The sequence below is a fragment of the Vidua chalybeata genome, chromosome 18 (genome assembly GCF_026979565.1).
Source record: "Vidua chalybeata isolate OUT-0048 chromosome 18, bVidCha1 merged haplotype, whole genome shotgun sequence".
In the NCBI taxonomy this organism is placed as follows: domain Eukaryota; kingdom Metazoa; phylum Chordata; class Aves; order Passeriformes; family Viduidae; genus Vidua; species Vidua chalybeata.
The window spans coordinates 5,711,388-5,731,720 of record NC_071547.1 but is presented as its reverse complement, the minus strand read 5'-3'; the positions used below and the strand labels follow the sequence as shown (position 1 = coordinate 5,731,720).

The following is a 20,333-nucleotide window of genomic DNA, read 5'->3' as shown; positions in this document are numbered from 1 at the left end:
CAGTGCATTTTGTAGAGGTTTGTAAAAAAAATAACATGCAAAGGAAATGAAGTCTTGCTCTAAATACAGTGGAAGCTGGTGGACAGAATATAAAGCATTGGAGTGGAAGATTCTTATAGGAGCAGGAAAAAATTACCCTGAAGGAAAAAAGTGTTCTTGGCTCTAGACAAAACCAAAACATACCATTAGTTTACTCCTGTATTTGCCCACTCTTTCCTGCAAGAGAGTCAGAACTCACTTTATCCTCCCTGATGATGTAACTGCATAAACATTCCAGGTCTTGTGTGAAATCCTAAAGAGCTGTGAAAGTAAAGCTCATAAAGTCCTTCACTTCATAAAATGTGCCTTATTACTTGAGCATAAATTTCCCTCTGACTGACTTTCTTTTGTGCTATTTGTTTTTGTTTCCTTTTTATTCACTTTTGGGGGTTTGTTGGGGGTTTTTCTCATTTTGTTTTGTTAGGGAATCAGGATAAAGGGATGTCAGGACATAAGAAGAGAGGTCCAGAAAGCAAGGGGAAAAATCTGACAAATACAGTACGTTGAAAGAGTAATTTCAAGGGAGAGTCTGTTGATCTCATTCAGAGATGGAAGAAGTAAAGTAGCACACAGTGTGGCTAATGAAAAAAATACACTGAGTCTAGATGAATTCCAGCTATAGATGATGAAAAATAAGTGAAGTAATTCTGAAGCAACAGAAGTAAGGCTGTGGTGAATTCTCCACCATTCAAAAAAAAAAAAATCAGAGAATGCTGTTCACAAAGGATATGCTGTAGCTCATCCAGAAGTCATGGCATTAAGTACAGGGTGGAGCTTTACAGGCTGTGTTATATTTGGAGGGGCTTGGATCTGATGAACATAAACATTTCAGGCTGGAAGAGACTGCTATGAGATGACAGATAAGAACCTTTTGGTATTATCCTATTTAATTGCTCTGAAAACAAAGTTGATTTAGCTGCAATACACTACTTACCACCAAATCATCCTGAACATTAACTTGCAATTACAATCTTTCTTATAGTCCTTCTATAGCCAATAGAATTATAATTATAAATTATACACTGACTACAGCTGTAAATAGAAACTGATTTTCTAAGCGTAGGCCTAAAAAATCCCCACTGCTTTAACTGATTCATGGTAATTTTCTCAATAAGTGACCCTTCTTAAGCTCTTATAACTGGGAAATACGTTTTAATGAGAGACAGCCCAGAGAAGAGTCATATTCCAATAACACAAGCAGAATTACAACAAAGCACAACACTGTCAAGGTGTTAAGTCAACCTTCATGAGGCTGGATCTACAGGAGTTGATATTAGAGATGACAGAAGCCTTAGAGTAACCAGATTAGAAGGAAAAGATAAGATAAAAAAAGCAGGAGAGAGTCATAAACATCAAATCTAAACAACTCACCTGAAAGGGAGCCTTTCCTGTTAGACACTGATAAATGATGGTTCCTATACTCCAGAGGTCAGCTTTGGCATCGTAGTGTTGTGACATAATGACTTCTGGTGCCTTTTGGAGAGAGAAGGGAGATTTCTTTATAAAAAGAAGTAGATTTGGTGGTTTTTTTTTTTAGCAACTCCAAGAGATAAGTCACTATTATGCTATAAAGCCTCTTGAGCTTAGATTCCCCAATAAGCATGGAAGTTTACTCCCAATAAGACTGTAACACTATACTGAAAGGGCCACTTCCTTATTTAAGTGGGGGAAGCATAGACGTTCATTCAGAAGACAAAAATACATTCTAATACGTTGCTATTGGACACAAAATAAGTACACAGAAGCTTGGTAAGTTCAAAAGAGAAAAAGACTAAGTTTTATTTAAACATCTGGTATTTATAGAATTCTGAAGGTGACTGTGGATTGGAGGATGGAATTACCACCTCTCCAACCACACTGGTCAAACTAAGTTTATTAATTCTCTCCTCTCACAAAGAAGAATGTAAAACAATCATTATTTACATGAACAGTGCATGAGAACTCTAGTAGAAATATGTAAACATTATCAGAAGGTTAAAGAAGTTTTATGAGAACTTTAAAACTTTCAAAAGAACTATAAAAGAAAACGTAACACTTTTAAAAATCAGGGCAACACTAATATTGTGTATTTTGGGTAAACTCAGTACTTCCCCTTCTCCCATTTTCTGATGAATCCACCAGAAGAAACCCCACTGAAATCACAAACAGATCTTCTCAACCAAAGCAAGGAGCAAGACCAAGAGCAGCAAAGGCTCCCAGTGCACAGGTAAACTCCAGCCTCCATCCTGAGCTGCATCACTTGGGCACATCCCTCATTTAGCCCAAGATGGCAGCACATTATTGAAGCTCCAGGGCCTGGTGCCAAGGTCACAGTTTGGGCTCAAAGGCAGTGTTCCAGTCCAACAGCTTGAGCCCTGCTGTGCCTCAGACTCTGGATTCTAATCCCACATTGTGCCCTCAGCTGCTCCCTCTCCCAGGCTGGTTCCAGAAGCTGAAGACAGTGCAAGTCCCCAGAGCCCCTGGCTCAGCAGGCAGAGCCTCAGGAGCAGCAGCAGAGGAGGGACAGGAGGGCAGCCTGGCTAATCCCACATGTTTTTAACTACAGATTTCATTGCAGTGCTGCCAGCATGGAACAGGATCAATTTTTTAGCTCTGTTAGAAATAAAGGCCACACGTAATGGAAAAAAAATGGCAACAAGTAAACTGTGGACAGGAGCTTGGTCTGTCCCTAAGGGAAGGATGCATGACACCAAAAAAAGCCAAAGCAGCAGGACAAGTACTGGACAAGGAGATTTCAAGTCTTGCCATGGCATGGATCATACTGGGGTTCAGACATAAAGCTCCTTTTGGTAGGGATAAAATAACTTTCTGTTTTTTCAAAAGAGCAAAATGAAATAAAGCAGCAATAGGCTGTGAGCTAAAGCAGGGAACAAAGTCCTGCCTTGCCAGCAGATGCTCCCAGGGCTCCTGCACAAGACCTACAATAGCAGTAGGGAAAGACCCCAAAACCCTCCTTAAATCCCAACTGAACCCTCCCTTCCCATCTTCCTTCAAACCCATCAATAAACAGAGAACAATATGAAACATTGAGATTTCTTGTAACATCCAGTGTTGTTTAAAATAAGAATAAAAAACAAATAGGAAAAAACATCATTAGTTTCCTTCAGCCCTTTCAGAAAATAAGCTGGGTGTTTTCAATTACTTTCACAAGAGACTCTGAAAGAAAAAGTATCACTAAAAATAGACAATTCAAGAAACTCTCACAAGAGAGGAGAGTTACATCATCTTCACATATAGCATAGTTCAAATAAACATCAAGCTTCAAAAAAAGGGAGAGAGAGGAAGTGTGTTTTGCTTGAGGTAGTTCTGTGGAACAGACTAGCAGTGTAGCACAGCCCAGCCTAACTCTGCCCAAAGACTACAGACAAAAAACTTAAGAGTGGATTAGACTGTGTTTAAAATGAGGTGCCTTTTACCCCAGGGCACCTGTAAAAACTTCAACCTAAATTGCCTCACATCATCTTTTTACTTTGAGCTCCGACACCCACGTCCCCAGGAACTATTACAAGTCTAGTTTTGACATTTTTATTTCTGTCTAGTTTTCTCATTTTTCCTTTCACTGACTTGATGTGACACCGAGACCTTGACTGCTGCCATGAGCACAAATAAGAGATCACCTCATCACAACCTGATCCCAGAGTGGAAAGTACAAAGAGGGTAAAAGGGATCAGTTTGGTTTCTTATACACATCAGTTTCAGTCTAAGCAGTCATCCTGAAAGCATGGTTTATCCACATCTCACCAGGAAGTTACATGACAACACAGGCACCTGCTGTCTGACATTACCAGCAGCCAGAACTTCAGGACTGTGTAATAGCTGGTTTCTGGCAAGTAAATAAAATTTCACCTCTGGGGAAAACACTAGAAAAAAACAAAGCCTTCCTTTTGGGGAGCAAAGCAAGAACAACACAGAAAATCCTCTAGAAAAATCACACTTACCATGTACATGGGTGAACCACACAATGTTGCTGCCATCATATTGTTCTGCAGGTACCGGGCAAACCCAAAGTCAGCTACAAAGAGAAACAGAGGTAGGTCAGGAGCAGACACCAGCTCTAGGGAGCCTGCACCTTCTCCAGTTGATTCTTCCTACTTTACCTTCACTTCCCATCAATTTTTTCAGCCTCTATCCCATCTTAGTAAGATGTTGACAGCTCTTCTTGAGCAGCAGCATCCTTGTGCTAGTTATTAATGCACAGTACAGACACTACAAAAGGACAGACCAAGCCCCAACAGTACTCAGATGAACAAACTCCCATCCCTTTTGCAGGGATCAGTACCAATTTGCCTGCACTCTGAAAGTCAGCTGGGAAGGCTCTCCTGGCTTCAGTGAAAATGTGCCAGTTCATAAACAACCAGTTCATCTGCTGCTGTCTCAGCCTTTCATTTGGGGAACTGAAAATTGCCCTCCATTGAAAAGGCTGTAATGTGAAACACATCCAGGAGGAACCACTACTCACCACTACCCACATTTCTAGACCAGCCCTACCAAAATGAGTCTTGTTCTGTTCCTTTAGAAAGGTACAACAGTGCTAACTCCAGCACTAGGACAGATAACTGAGCCACAGTTCACTGAGCAAGTAGAAGAGCCAGCAACAAGGAATACCAAGGGGAATTACCTCTGCAGGTTACTTAGCATCTGATCATATGACACTGAGATGTTCTCTCAAGGTTACCAGATATTTCAAGCTAGGACATTGACACAGCTGTTTACACTGTCATCTGTCACTAATGAACTGGTACAGGCAGGTTCTCCCTGGACCATGTACTCCTCAGGGAGCACAAGGAGGGTTGCAGGTTACACCACACCCAGAGCAGTTGTGCCCACAGCCCTCCTGCCTGTCTGCAGCTCCCAATCCCTTCCTTACAGATATTAACTCTGCACTTGACAAAAAAAAGGAAACAAAAAAATACATCAAAATGCTTCAGTCGAACAAGCAGCAGCATTTCAAACTTTTCCACTGGAAATCATTTCCCAGCTGAAGGAAAGCACAAACACTTTCTCCACAGCACACGGTTAAGGTGAGGAACAGTTTTACCTAATTGATGTCAGCTTCAGCTCTGAGTTGTAACATAACCAAAAGCCCACATGTGAGGGTGATATCATCTTATTTATGAGGGACTGTAGGGAATAAGTGTGCTCTGTAACTGGATTTCTGGAGCACTCATCCCAACTACTGGTCTATCTGTGCCACTTGCCTAACGTGCAGAATGTGAATTTCTTCAAGATGCACCTGAGAAGCCTGTCTCTGGTTCAGACTGAGAAAACACCCACTTTGGGTCTGCCTGACAACCCACTGCACTCTCTGAGGCCAGTCAGGAGAGCAACTAGTGTCAGGTCTTCTAACAACGTTTAACCTCAATACTGTTAAAAGCTGAAGACAAAAGTCACAACTTCTGCTTATTTCTTTGCAAACCTGGAGATTACCAGCCAATTAGGGCAGGCTGGTGTTTGTTTTTACTGAGGGTGGCACCATTCAACTGAGAGCAGAGCAAGGCCTGCCCAATTCCTTTCTGTTAAATCTGTGTCCTGGCAGAGCAGAAAGCTTTTGCTCCTACTGCTTGGAGACAGCTGAAGGCTACATAGAGCAGAGGAGTTAAGAATGAAAAACATTAGGGTGTTTTTAAAGTGAAGCAATGCTTTCCTCCTCCTAGACAGTTCCCCAAAGTAAGATGGAGGTTTCCATCTGTCTCTCACCAAACTCCTGAGTGCTTAGGGTGACGTTTGTAGCGGTGTCTTACCGATCTTTATGCGAATGTTGTTGGGATTTGATTTCCTGCCTCCAGCATAGGAAAGGAGGATATTCTGTGGCTTCAAGTCCCGATGGATGATGCCCTTGCTGTGCAGCATTTTCATGGCACCTGCTATCTGCTGGAGAAAGAGCCTGATGGTGTCTTCACTAAGTGTCCGCATAGCTGGGAAGGAGGAAAGAAAAATAACCACAGATGAAAAACTTACAATGCCAGTTCTGTGAGGAGCCCAGAGGGCAGAGTCTCACAGCAATTAACTCTAATTTGTCATTTTATTCTCACATACGATGTCTTTTCCCCCACACACCATTTCTGAATGATTCCTACAGGCAACAAGGGAGAGCACTTGCATTCCCAGCTTATTCTGTGGTCAGGGCTGTTTTTAGCCCCGAGTCTCTCATGGTGAACTCAGGCCAGCACTGGGTGCTGAATCTGGGTCATTAACTGTGTCCAGAAGTGGCATCTGGTGAGGTTTAGGGCTTCCCTCAGCAAGAGCTGCCAGGCAGATCCAGGCAGGGCTGTGGCTGCCTGTGAGCTATGGTCAGCAGCAGCTGGATACCCAAGAGCTTTATCACAAAGACTAGGTCTAAAGGTGGAGCTAAGAGGAAAGGCAATGAGGATCAGGATTTACACCTGCAAGAGTCATTAAGGCTCATGCTAGACCTAGGAAGGGTTGATAGGTTAAATTCACAGTAGGTTAGGGCACATGGCCAGCAAGGATATGTACCTTTAGGGTATGAATTCAAGTCTAGGCCTAACCCTTGTGCATCATCACCCAACCAAACCAGAATTCTAATCCCAAACCCAGTGCTTGGGTGAACCACAATCCAGTACTTAACAACAGACCCTACCAAATGACCCCTGCAAACCATCACCTGCCACCCTCCACCCTGCATCCATAGATACAGCAAGAATGTCTCAAAATGTTTTCACAAGCCAAGTTTTTTAAAAGAATGTATTAGTGACCAAATGCTGCAAATATAGAAGTTCTGGAGTGGCCCCTCCTGAGATACAGGTTCCCAGGGACTGTGGTGTGAAAATAAACACTGAAGGGATTAAAATAATTTTCAACTGGCTCTTCTAATCAGAGCAGTGCAACATCAGCTCTCGTTATTTTAAGAACTATACGTATGAAACTCTTGCCAAAGCTGGGAACGGCCTGCTGAACAAACCCCAGGATCAACAGTGCTACCAGCCTGCCTCCTTGTCAGTCACTGAGCAAGTCAGGCTTCAAGCAAGCACCATTCCAGTTGAATAAAATAATTTCTTTTGTAAAAGGTCCCTGTAAATTACTTGGGACTTCATTAGAGTTCTTCCAGCTGTTCTCTAGTAAGATATTAAAGCAGGCTGCCAGGAGCTTCAAAACACCACTCTACCCAGTCAGCTAGAAGGGAGGAATCCTTATGAAAACACAGCTGAGGCTGCACACAGTTTTAACACAACACAGGAAATTAAAAACCTAACTTTTAAAATACATGGATGGGAAGCAGCAAGGGACACAGATAAGTTAAGCAGGACTTAGAATAGGAAATAAACTCCCACCACTCCCAAGCTTCACTGTTCTAGGGGGCACAGGCACAGCTAAAGTGTCACCATGGCTATCAGGTGGTCCTGGACTCCCAACACGTGAGAGCAGTGCACATGTATATAGGGTTTCTCTCCCCTCACTGAGCCTTTTTCCTCATGAACTGGCACTCAGCTGGAGTTCACGAGACTCCTCTCCCAGAAGGGGAGATTCTGTGAAGGGATTTTAGGGATACTAAGAGGCAGCTCAGATGCAAGTCTTCAAAGCACACTTGCATCTTCTGAAGAAAGCACTGCCTCATTTTTAACAAAGCTCTCCCCAACCTCCTGCTGAAATATCATGGTGTATCCACTTCCATACTATTTTCTGTCTGTTCAAAGTCCAGCATCTCTTAGCTGTGCTCAATATTCTCTCCAGCAAAAGAGCTCTGTAGTATTTCTGCAATTTATACTCCAGGAAATCTGTACAGGAATGGTTAAAACACCATCTTTAAACAAAACAGCAGGAATTCAAAAGTTGTTTTTTCTCAATTCAGCTCAGGCCCAGGAAACGACAGGTTGATCACCCTCCCCCAAACATGAAGCAAGACTTGAAACTTGATAATTCTTATTATTAAGGCAGCAGGCAATTACCAGCTCCTGGCTAAACACTCTGCCTCTAGCAGAGAACTGTGGAGAGCCTTGTCCTGACCTGCAGTCCCAAATCGTGCCATGGCTTTAAGGCGTTCCCTCTCCTTTAGATAATTTGGTGGCTATTAGGCTAACACAGCACCAGCCACAGCCCTCAGCAAACCAGCTGAGCCTCCCTGATGTGAATTCTAACCTTTATAATACTGAAAACAACAACACTGCTATCAAGATCATAAAAATCCATTCATCCATAGAAAATAGGGCTTCTAAACTACCTGTTCCTGCAGAATTTAAGCTTTTCCACATCACAGAAGTCCATACAAAGTTCTCAGCCCTGCAAAAGAACTGTTTTCCTGGCGCAGAGAATCTGAACTGGTGTCTTGAACTTGTGCAGACATATTCCCACAGTGCAACTGCAGTAGCAGAGTGGAGCTACCATGTTGTAGTGCTGGAAAATCAGACAGAGAAGTCTGGCAGCATTAAATCTCACAAATCCAGACACGAAGGCAGGACTGGGAAATTGAGGCTTTGCCCTCAGGAACAGAGAAGGGACAGTCAGTTCCTTGGGGATGGCAGGGGCAATACCCTTTTACCTCTCTCCATTAACAAACAGGCTGTAACACTGGAAAACAAAACTCCTTATCTCTCATACTCAGCCCATCAGTCTACTGTGTGACAGCAACAATCTGCAACTGAAGGACAGAAACATAAATACAACTGTCATTTTCAATGACTTCAGAATACTGGTCTGCAAAAGTCCTCCTAGACCAGCTACCAACAGCAGGGGGAATGAGAAGATACAGAAAACTCATTCAATTTAGGTGCCATCAAAAAAAACCAAACAAACAAACAAGTGGAGAACAAAACAACAAAACTCTTCCCTTGCTACATCTCCAACAGGGAACTTGTAAGTCTATCCCTGTAAAAACGGGATATTCTCATCTTCACCAGAAACTGCTGGCAAAATACTAAAAAAAAAACCTGCATTAAAGTCTGGGCATCCCTGTGGATGTCTGTGGTGAGCAATACATTCTTGCAGAGGATGCTGTTTCACAAGCCCTACTCTGCCATTACTGAGAAGCAATAATATCCCTGTGTTTATTTTCATGGGCTCCACTTCAGTGATGAGGCTCTCTTACTGCCTTAGGCTGCTCAGGTCAGTAGATCAGAGAAAATATTTATTCTGGGTCACTGTGGGGCTCACATGCCTTGAGCTCTAAAGGCAGAGAAAAAGGATGAAGCCACCTAAGAAGTGCCCTGGTCAGCCAGTTCTGAGAAGTTCAACCAGCAAGAGGCTGCCAGGTGAACTGCAGTAAACAGCCCTTGTCAGCTGACCCCAGAGTAGATGTACTGCAGTACACCCACTGACGTTGTATTACATCATCAGTTTGGAAAAGTTGTTTAGGAAAAAGAACATCTCCTCTTACCCACAGGTGTCACAAGTATCTCTAACACGGGCCCAATCCAAGTCACACTGAAGTCTGAGGCCAAGCTGACTTTTTTGGGGCCTGGCTTGAACCTATCCCATCTACCCGTGGTGAGTGACACTCCTGTGAATCTTCTGTACAAGTCAGAAATTCCAGATATATCTGTGATAGGACTTGACCTTCTTAATTACCTGCCTGTAGAGGGAGAAAAGCTACAGAGCAATGCTTCACACCTCTGGTTTGCAACAGGGTCCCTGCACCAGCTGGGATGGACTAGAAAGATCAAAGCTCCCTGCATGTGTCATGGTCAAACCAAGAAATTCCCTGTTATGATATGAAAGCAACATTTTTAAGAAAGGTCACAAATATGCTCTTATGAAGTGTCCATTACAGCCTGTGCCAATGTCAACTCAGAGAAATTAAGAAGGAATTTCAGACCAGCCTGCTCCGACCTCCTGAGTACCTGAGGACACAATTCCAGTTATTCCTGTACAGAAGCTGGTCCCTTCTGTAACACTTCCAACAGCTCTACCACACACAGCAGAGACCTGCCCCTCTCAGCTCAATACACCATGGCCTCCAGTAAAAGCAACATCTAGAGATCTCCTAGAAGGGAAATTGCATTGTACCTCTAAAGCACACCACCACCACAGCAGAACACACACATTCAGGGATGGATGGGGCTGCCCAACACCATAACACAACCAGACACACACAGTGCACGGCAACGTGCACCTGTGCACGTCCTCCAGTCACAAAGACAAGGAGAATTAGAGTGCCTTTGGATTCAACATGGAATTACCAGATTGCCTAATGCCTGTAATTAGAGGGCACAATGGATATGGAAGCTTACAAGCAGCTCCTTCAATGAGAACCAGGAGATCTGCATGTGCTGCTTGCTTAAGTGTTACAGGAACTACCACCACAAATGTCTGAGGAGCCAGTGGGAAAGTAGAAGTTGCAATTAAACACCATCACACAATTATCAAAATAACTGAAGCAGCACAATAACTCAATAGACATGAGCCTCACAAATACCAGTTAAATACTGAAGAAATCTAAACTTTCCAAGGTGAGTTTTCAGTGAAAAATCACTCCTGTCAGGCCGCCTGCAGAAGCTGGAAGAGGAGATACCCCACAGGAGCATGTGGTGGGATGCAGAAATCTGACCCTTATCTAGGCTCTGGGATCTGGCACTGATGGGAGTAACTAAACCTTCTTGCTGCAGTCCCTCACTGACTCCTCCCTCTGGAAATTGGTGCCTGCTGGGTTCTCTTCACTGGCAACCAGCACACAAGTGTTAAGAGTTCAAACAAAACTAAGCACCAACTTCCCACTCACAACAATCTTTACAGTTGCCAAACCAAAATATTTTATTGGTAAAAAGAGAGCTAAAAGTTAATTTTCTCACACAAACACAGGCAAAGAAGGATCAAGTCTTGTACCAGGTAACACTCACACAAACCAAATTGGGGTAAAACAGAATTTTATTTGGAAAACAAATAATTGTCACTTTCTCAAACTAGCCACCAACTTCCTGAGTAATTTCAATTGCTAGACCAGGAAGTGAGCTGTGTTAACAGCCTAACTAATTGCATGCTTCACTTTTTTCTTGATTTTTTTTGGGGGGGGGAGAGGGTGGCAAAAGGGAAGACTACAATGTATACACAGAAGTAGTAGTACAGACCAGAAGATTATCTATAAATCCTTGTTTCTGTCATTTGTTTCTATAATTTCTTGTTTGCACACACAGGTTTGCCAATGAGAGTGCACAGCCCAGTGCTTTAAGATCAAGGTTCACTTCATGTGCATGAAAGCTAAAAAATTTAGCTTTCAAAGCCCATGCACTGGTAAAACTGAAGTTTTGCTATTTTTTAAAAGCATTAGATTTATAAAATTTGCATTTGCAATAAGAGCGAACAAGAAGGTACCAAATACAAAACCATCCTCCACTGGTGTTCATAAGAACAATCTGCCACCACTAAAGATGCTCCTTTTAGGGCACAGCAATACCCAACAGATGCAAAACATATCTAAGACAAAGCACATTAAACCTGGATTTTAAAAAACAAATGCCTGTCACTTCTATCTCACCCACACTTTAAACAAACAAAGCACATGAAAGACAGAATATTCTTTTTCCTTCAAGTACTAAACCCTTTCTGAAAATTCAAGTCCACAAATATAATTCATTACCCTGTAGGAAGAGTGTGACATGCTAGCATCAAGCCTCCAATTATCATTCTAGGGACACCAAAACTAGCTGTAGGGCAAATGTAAATTTATCTTTTAATCCTTCAATTTTTGCCATTTCCAGGCATCACATACCTCAATAAGGAGCCTGAAGTATTATCCAGCTGACTAGCTTTTAATTTGAACAATGTGAACAAACTTTGTTTAACCATGACTCAGAGCCACACATGAAATGAGATTAAGTTGTCTCTTCACATTTAGTAATCTTCTAGTTAACATGCAAAACAACCAGAAAGCTACTTTAAGGGAAAAAAAAAACAGTCAGGGCCAAAAAAAAAAAAAAAAAAAAAAAAAAAAGGGCTGTGTCCGAGTGCAGCCAAGTATACTGTTAAACATTTTATCCTCCTACCTGTTCTAGGTACTGAGCTGCAAGGTGATTTTCACAAAGATCAGGGTCCTGTACCTGTGCTGCACTGAAAAATACCTTGAGGGGTTGCCTGAGTCCCAGCAGTACAGCTGGATGACCTGCAAAGCATTTGGCTTGATGGCAAAGACACCCCTGAGTCTCACCAAAAGGTTCTTTTTCAAGGCACCATGTTCACAGCTACTTGTGCTATACTTTCCGGAAGACCCCAAAATTAATGGGGTCACTCTCACAGCATTACTGGCTACACCATAGCCATCCTCAATATGCTGAAACAGGAAATATGTTCTGCCCTAGATGTGGAGACACCTTAGGGGTAACTTAGAGAATATACTCTTGAGATCTTATTTTAATCCAACACTACAGAACAGCAAGGCTTCAGTATAAATAGCTTTTTTCCAAGTCACCAAGAAAAGACAAATCATGTCCCTAGCAGTGCTGGAATATGTTTAACCTATAAAGCCATTGTAACCAAAATATATAACTACTGACAACAGTCACTACTGACCTACATAGAAAGGACTACAAGACCAGCTTTTATTGTCATGGCTTCTCAGTTTTCCAATGATTATGAAGGGTGAACCTCCCAGAGGATATTCTCCATACTGCTGTACTTACTGTGAAGGTAGTCTGCCAGGTCACCACCATTACAGTACTGCAAAGAGAACAGAAAGCTCAGTTAATACAGGGGAAATCAAAGATTAACAAGAAAAACAGTAAACTTCAGTAGGGTGGCAGGCTTATCACAGTATTTAAACAAAAATCATCACACATGTCAAAATACACATTCAGAAGTTGGCAGGGAGGACCTCATTCCTCTGGGTTCCTCTCCTGTCCTATTTCCCCTAAATGTTATGTTGCATGATGATACACCAGCATCAACCAGCTCTTGTGCACATCCATGTTCTAGACGTCAAAGAGAAAGGTAAAACCAGAACAAAGCAGAGGGGTCACCACTGGAGACACCAGCAGAAAGCTCTATGAGGAAAGCCTGGGAGTGAACGCAGCTGAAAACTGAAACTCCTCACATCAATGTTCCACATCATTAGGAAAAGTCAACAAGATTTCCAAGTGAGAACTGCAGAGGAAGGGAAACATTCAGAGGCTCTGCAGGTAATCTGTGTCCAGAACATTCTCTCTGGTGGATGCCTGAGCACACACTCCCCTGTGGCACCCATCTGACCCCTGAGGTTCAGTGTCTGACTGCTTAAGCCTGTGCCTGCACGACCTTCTGAGAGCAGCAAGATGAAAAATCCCCTGGCTGCTCTCTGCACCCACATGCTCCAAGGCCTGAGCTACAGATTAGATTAACAAAGCCTCACAGGTGAGACTGCCAGCAGGAAGCACCACTTGTGAAACATGCTCCTCTGCTTAAAATGAGTTTAAAAAATTCAAAAAGAGAAAGAGGGAGGGAAAGGAGGTTAAAAAAGATAAAGAAAAAGACACACTCACCTCCATAACCAAGTAGACAGAGTTTGCCAGTTCCTGGGGAAATAGAAAATGGAAAATTAAGAGATTTATGCACTGAAATATTTCAGACATTTAATTGCTGTATTACCTTTTAAACAGATAGTCTGTTCTCCGCTATGAGTCAGACTGAAGAAAGGGTAATAACATTATAGATTAATTCCTGAAAGACTGCTTGCTTTGAAAATGCCAGGTATTTAAGCATATTATTGGTTTGTGAGGGTGCATCTGTTTAACCAAGCTGATCTCCTGTATTGTAGTGTGGGTCTCCATGTCCTTTCAGGTTCCAGGGATTAACAGTGGCACGCAACACAGATGCTGGCACACTGCTATCTTAGAGCCTTAATCATTTCCACATTTAACTTGGCCCTTTATAGCAGCTGTGCCCACATGAGCAGTGCTAGGCTGAACAGAAAGATAAGAGCAGCACAACTTTGGGACCTGCAATTCAGCCCCGTGGCTGAAAAGTGCCCAAGTGACACCTTCCATTAGAGGGCAAAAAGGAAAGATATCAGACAAAAAATGTAACACTTGCCAACCATATTTTCTACATGCCTTAGCAGTGCCATTATCATGTGGTTAAAGTTTTCTGGATTGTAATAGGGGTCAACACCAGCAAAGTCCAGGCCAAATGCTCATCTTCCTAAATTCACTACAAGTGCTGCACTGTGATGCTCTTACCATCCTGGGAGCTCACCTCCTGCCTTGGCTGACCTCTCCCCAGCCCTGGGGAAACATGCACATATCCATGGTACAAGCACAGGATAGTGCAGAGATGTGTCCCACAAAAATACAGCACCACAGAGCCACAACAGGAACCTTGGTGGCTGTGCAGCACATGGTGACACCAGTGCCTACCTGGCACGTGTCCAGCAGAGCCACCAAACCACTGCCAAAGAATAGACACAAAAACAGCTAAATACTTCAATGCTAGGTAGACCCAGGAGGTCAAATGACTAAATCCTGTTGCTGAAACAGAAGTAAGACCTACTATATAAAATCTGTAAGCTAGAAATCATTCCTGAAGCCTATAAGCTAGAAGTCACTCCTAAACTCAAGGGCCAGATGGGGACACTCACAGGCAGCAACTGTGTGGGTGAGTGGAGAAGTCCTGAATTCCATTTCCAGGAAACATGACTTTACTCACAGGCTGTTTAGATACCTGTCTACCTGATTCCTCTTCTGACCCAAACCATTTCAAACCCCCAGCATCCACCTTAGCAGCTGTTTCATTTCCAAGCAGTCTCCACTGTCTGCTCTCAGCCCTTTCACCCTGGTCTGTCCACAGAACTCTGCCTCCCATCAGGCTGTACCAAATTCCATGCCTTTGTCAGTGCCTGGAGTCCTCAGCACCTCTTGCTTTCTCTTCTATCCTCTTTTAACCTCACCACGTGAAATCTGGGTTTCCAGATGTTTGCTGAAGACTGGTTGGAGGAAGAGAGGGAGAGAGGAGGAAGATGAATTATCTGTGATCTGAGAGACTCAGCCACAGCTGCAGGGGAACTGGCCACCTTCCCTGGAGGGGCTCAAGTGTCCACCAGAGCCCGGGGCCACCCTCCATTCTTACAGCTGTTCTCACTGCCAAGCCCAGCTGAGCTTTTAGAAGTCCCCTTGTTTGTTGAAAAAGCAATTTTCTGTGATACTTCAAGAAAGTGTTTGTTGCACTTCCCTGCATGACAAACACTTCTGTCAACAGGCTTTGTTTTCCAACCTCTGCATTTGAAACAGCACACATTAAGTCACTCAATTTCCTATACACATTGGATGAAGCTGGAAACCAGTCTGTGGTTAAAAGCACCAGCCCAGGGAAGCAGTGCAAGAAGAAAACCCCAAGGATCATCACAAGCTTTGCACATGACAAAGCACTGAGGGAGAATTCTCAGGAGTGTTCAAAGCCCACCAGCTCCTGCTGTCCTAAGCAGGAACAGCAGAAAGCAAAGCTTGATAAAAGACACCCAGGACTTTCACTTCTACAGGAACTCCAGCCCCAGATGTACCAGAAGATATGAAATACACCAGAAGTGAAATGCAGCTGCTCGGGGAACTCACTGCAGGGCAACTTCTGGGCACACAGGAAGTGTCTGAAGTGATTTTTGCAGCCCAGACCAAGTTCATCACTGCCACAGAAACAGGTTTCATAGACACTTCTAGGCTAAATGTGCTGTGATCATTGCAGTTCAGTAACACTGCTCTTTAATATGCATAGTGCAAGCAGGGTTTGGGGAAGCTCAGTATATTATTACCTATATAGGAAACAAAGAGGCTTACACAAACCAAGTCCAGAAGATATTTGTAATAACTTATTAGCCAACAGCTGAGGTACACTCTGCAGTTTGGTTGTTTTTCCACTCTGTATTATTTAAAGACTCTGCAAACAAACATCACCAAGGAAGTCACTGATTTCTGGCAGCCAGTGTGTGCAGTGACCAGGGTTAAACAAGGACCTGCATAGGCAAGGGAGATGCTCTGCTTGACTTTCCCAACAACAACATGACCTTGGTGGTTGGTGGTTTTATCTCTTCACTCTGTGTTGGTGTGATAAAGAGGGCAATGCCTGAAAGGCTTTGAGGAGAGAGGTCGGTGGCTTCCCCAACCACCACTGGCAACAGCACCCTCTGAAAATTCAACCTCACCAGGCAGAACTGGCCAGAACATCTAGCAAGGGTATTTTCAGATCACAGATGCCTGTAGCAAGGAGAACAAACTTACACATTTGCAGCTTCAGCATTTCAAGACCCACTTACGAGAAAGAGATCTGTAGAATTTTGCCAACAAAACTAAATATTTATTTCAAGAAGGGTCCCAGAAACAAACTCATGTTTGGAAAAACCAGTAGAGCTTATTGTGGTTAAGAGACTCAGCTGTCTAAAGAGACTTCTGGTTTCTCAAACAAGCTGATGGACTTCTCTCCAGCTGATTCAGCAGCAGAAACTTCTTGTCCATTTTTATCCTTCCACTATATTTATGATTTTTTCATTAACAAAACAAGGAAAAAAATACTGCAAGCCAATTTTGCAAGCTACCAGTTTCTCTGAAAACCAATGCAAAATGCCCAACCCACCCATTTCCACATCTAAGAAAAGTATTAGAGTTTGCTGTATTTTTGCACAGGCTTCTTTTCAAGAAGTGTTACAGATAATTTCCTCTGGACATGTTATTCACATGTGCCAGTCTGTACAGCCAAGCTTAATCCTGTCACTAAACAAGCTCAATGAAGAGAACAGCAGCACAGACACAACCCCTAACTTTTCCTGTCATCACAAAGGGCAGCAGTACCCTGACCATGCCCCACAATAGCAGCAAAACGCCTCTGCCAAAGGCATTAAGCTGATAATTAATCAGTCTGGATCCTTGCCTGGCTTGTTCTTGAGCAGAGGCCCTAGTGATGAAGTTACAATTTAATTGAGTGTAAAAATAGGCAACAGCCTCTGTTGTCCACAAATAACACACATCTGCTGATGGAGGACAAAGAAATGAAGAAATCTCATTTAGCAATACAACATAAATCAGCCCAAGACTGTGCTCTGTTACAAGTCCTCACTGTGACACCAGGAGACATGGTGTTATGTTACAATTCCTCACTGTGACACCAGGAGACATGGTGTTATGGACATTAAGACCCAGCAGTCCTGTCTCCCTTTAAATTTTCTCTCCACCCATACTGGAAGGTGGCATGATCCTCTTCTTGGAAAGAGTGTGTTTAGGTGTGTCCAAAGGGAAATGTCTGGGTGTACCCACAGTTAGTCATCCTCCTACCACAGCTTAAAAAGTCTCAGAGAGGAATTTTCCTTAGAAAAATCCTCCTCTGCACTCTACCCCTGAACTCAGCCTGCCACCAAGTTTAGAAAGGTGCTCAGGAACAGCAAAAAGTGGAAATTTGATTACACAACACTCCAAGATTCTCTCAGCAGTGCAGTGTTCTCACCAATCTGTGTGAGACCAGTGCTGTAGTAGACTCTGGGGGAAAACCAAAGAATGACTTCTACCTCACACGAGGCCTCTTTTCTAGGGCAACTGGGATGCAGGAAGAACACTGAAGATGAAGGTAGCTCCAGGGTTACACCCTGAAAAGGCTCCTGTTGCCTACAGTAGAGGAGCCATAAACACTCAAGTCTCAAGACTAGTTTTACCACTCTCCTGGGTGTTTGCTGGCATCCCTGTGATGGCAGAGGATTTGTGCCTCTCAGGAGATATCTCCCATGAGCTGCTCAACACCACTCTCCAACAGCACCCAGAGATGCTGCCAAGCAAAGATAATTTTGCTGCACATGGGTCTCTCTAAGCAGGGCCAGGAATTAACCAACTGCACCAACACAACAGAAACATAACATAAAGCTGAGGGTCTGACAGTGGAAGATAACTCAACACCAACTGAAAACTAAGCTTTTCCTTTTTTTTTTTTTTTTTTTTTTTTGTTACTTTCCCTACTCACTGCAGCAGAACCACTGCATATCACATCCTCCTGTTTTGCCAGCAGGATCTCATGGAGCCAGTACCTTTCTGACCTGTGGTCTCCAGTGATTGCTTTCTGACAGTGGCACTGGAGTCACAAACACAGTTCAAACAAACACAACTTTGCTTTACAGAAGCCAATTCTTAGGCCAACGGCACCTGAAAAATCCCTAGCTCAGGCAGGGGCTCCCAATCTGACTGGGTTTGGGAAAAACAAACCTGCTGTTCTAAAGAGAGGAAAAAAACTTTCCAAAAAGTAAAATCTCTTAGTACTGTTCCATTGTGGCTCACAGCTTGGCTTGAGCAGGCTAGCCTCTGAAAAGGGAAAGGAAAACTCAAGGATTATCTTCTGATGCATCTATTGGAATGGAAGCAAGATAAGGGACAATAGCAACATCAATCAGAAGTGTGGGAGAACCTATCATTGCTCATCCTTTGGAAAACTGATCTAAAGCAAATAGCCAGAAGATATTCACATGTCTTTTGGCCCTAAGTGAAAAGAAAAACAGGTCTCAGAGCCTCTTGTGTTTCTGTTCTCTGGCCCTGGTTCTCCTCCTCACTCCTCCTGAACATCATCAATAAGGAACTCAAGAACATTTTGAGCAGGCTTCCAATTCAGGAGACAATTAACTCAGATGAAGAAAGGTAAAACCTACTGCTACTGACTGGAAAGTGTTATTTCCAGAGTCAGCAGATCTGTGACTTTCCAAAACAATGAGGGCTTCTAATTTCTTAATGTAGACCCCATGGAGTAAGCATCAGAAGCAAGACCTGGTGAGGCCCACAATTGGCCACAGTTGGCCATTGACTGCATTCTGCTTCCTTCTGACCTGCCAGCTTGCTCTAGAACGTGGAGCAAGCAGAAGGGAGGCCCTACAGCACAAAAATGGTTTATGGGTGGCCTTGCAGCAGGCAGATTTTTGCAGAACTGGAAGAACAGTGATGCCAAGGGTCAGCACTGCCCATTGCCCCATTCCAGGCACTACTGTACTCTCCATTGTAAAACAGATGAGCTGTTTCAGGACAGGTTGTACTTCAGGGCAGATTAAAAACAGCAGGAAAACCATTCTCTGGTACTACACAGGCTTCAGGAAGGGAGGGAGACTATTTCCCATCCCCCTGGCAACAGTTCCAAAGTCTGCTTGCATGACATTAGAAAACAAACAGGACGTCATGTCCATGGAGCTGCTCTTTCCCAGGCAGCTCATAGCACCACAGCCAGATGGGATCACTGCTGGTGAGGCAGCTCAGCCTTCAAGTGACCAGAAGAAACATCACCATCCCTTCCACTGGACATGAGCTTCCAACAGGTTCCTTCAGCCCAGCCCCAGCTGTCTGCCAGGCAGCGACAGCCCCGCTGCTGGGCTTCACAAATTCACTGCTGGCCTCTAACAAAGCACTGAGATCCAACACACTTGCAGAGAGCTCAGACAGAAAAACCTGACTCTCCTTCTATGGGGCCTCTGCAGGGCAGCACACTACAGCAAGTCACAGCTGGAGCTGCCACCGAGCCTAACCACAGAAACCAAAGCATGGGATCCACGTCCTAATGGGGTACAGAAACAAAGTGCTGGGTTTCACAGGTCACAGAGCTTTGAGGCAAGACCAAGAACATGCACATCAGAGCAAATTAAGACTTGTGCTGCTGGAACACTGAGAAGCAATCCCTTCTTACAGCAGTCACGTTGCTCTGGGGGTAACACTGCAGCTCCTAGAGCATCTAGGGCCCCCAGTCATGCACTGCCTAAAGACCACTGAACACAGGCTGCAGCAGGGATAAGAGAATGTAGGAAAAAAGAGCAGCAGAATCCTGAGAAGTTTGGACTTTCTGACATGGGGTGGAAGTATTCTGCCTTTGCCAAGGCAGAATAATATCTAGAAGCATTTCCAAACAAAAGCAAGCTCCTGTGCAAAAGGCAATGCATTATATTAATGCTATCAAGAGAGGAAACGTCAGAATTCTAAAAACAATGACAAAAATAATCAAGATCCAATTTGCTTTTCTGTATTTATTCCTCATCTCCTTCCTGAATCCCAGCCATACTATAAACGGAACATTTAAGGTTGAATTCCCCATTACCTTAAGCTCAGTCACATGTACTGGAATTAAATCCTTGCATACCTTAAAGCTGCATTTTATGAGCCTGCCCAATGAGGAGGGGTAGTGGGGGGAGAGCTAAGGGTTGAGGTGGATACTTCAGTTTTAATCACACTCATTGAGACACATTAATTTATTGAGATATGTGCAAATACTAGCAAAGTGACTCAGTCCCGAGGTTTGATTTTAGTTTGATTAATGTAGTCCCACTGACAAAGTTGGGAATTGCTTGTTTTTTAATGATATATACCAAACACAATCTGACACTCCGCAAGAGTTGTTTTGGTTTGGGTTTTTCTGGTGTGTTTGTTTGTTTGTTTTGTTAAGCA

The 20,333-nt window shown here is 43.4% G+C and overlaps 1 protein-coding gene across 4 annotated transcripts in view; it reads right to left on the bottom strand.

Annotated features, from left to right (window-relative positions):
- ULK1 (unc-51 like autophagy activating kinase 1) overlaps nucleotides 1-20,333 on the bottom strand; it is a 77,146-nt gene that overhangs the window by 47,171 nt on the left and 9,642 nt on the right. For all 4 annotated transcript variants that reach the window (XM_053959224.1, XM_053959223.1, XM_053959226.1 and 1 more), the window contains exons 5-9: nucleotides 13,440-13,472; nucleotides 12,606-12,642; nucleotides 5,781-5,954; nucleotides 3,978-4,051; nucleotides 1,411-1,512 (exon numbers count right to left, since the gene is read on the bottom strand). In XM_053959224.1, the coding sequence (XP_053815199.1) occupies nucleotides 1,411-1,512; nucleotides 3,978-4,051; nucleotides 5,781-5,954; nucleotides 12,606-12,642; nucleotides 13,440-13,472 (420 nt within the window). The remainder of the gene's footprint in view (nucleotides 1-1,410; nucleotides 1,513-3,977; nucleotides 4,052-5,780; nucleotides 5,955-12,605; nucleotides 12,643-13,439; nucleotides 13,473-20,333) is intronic.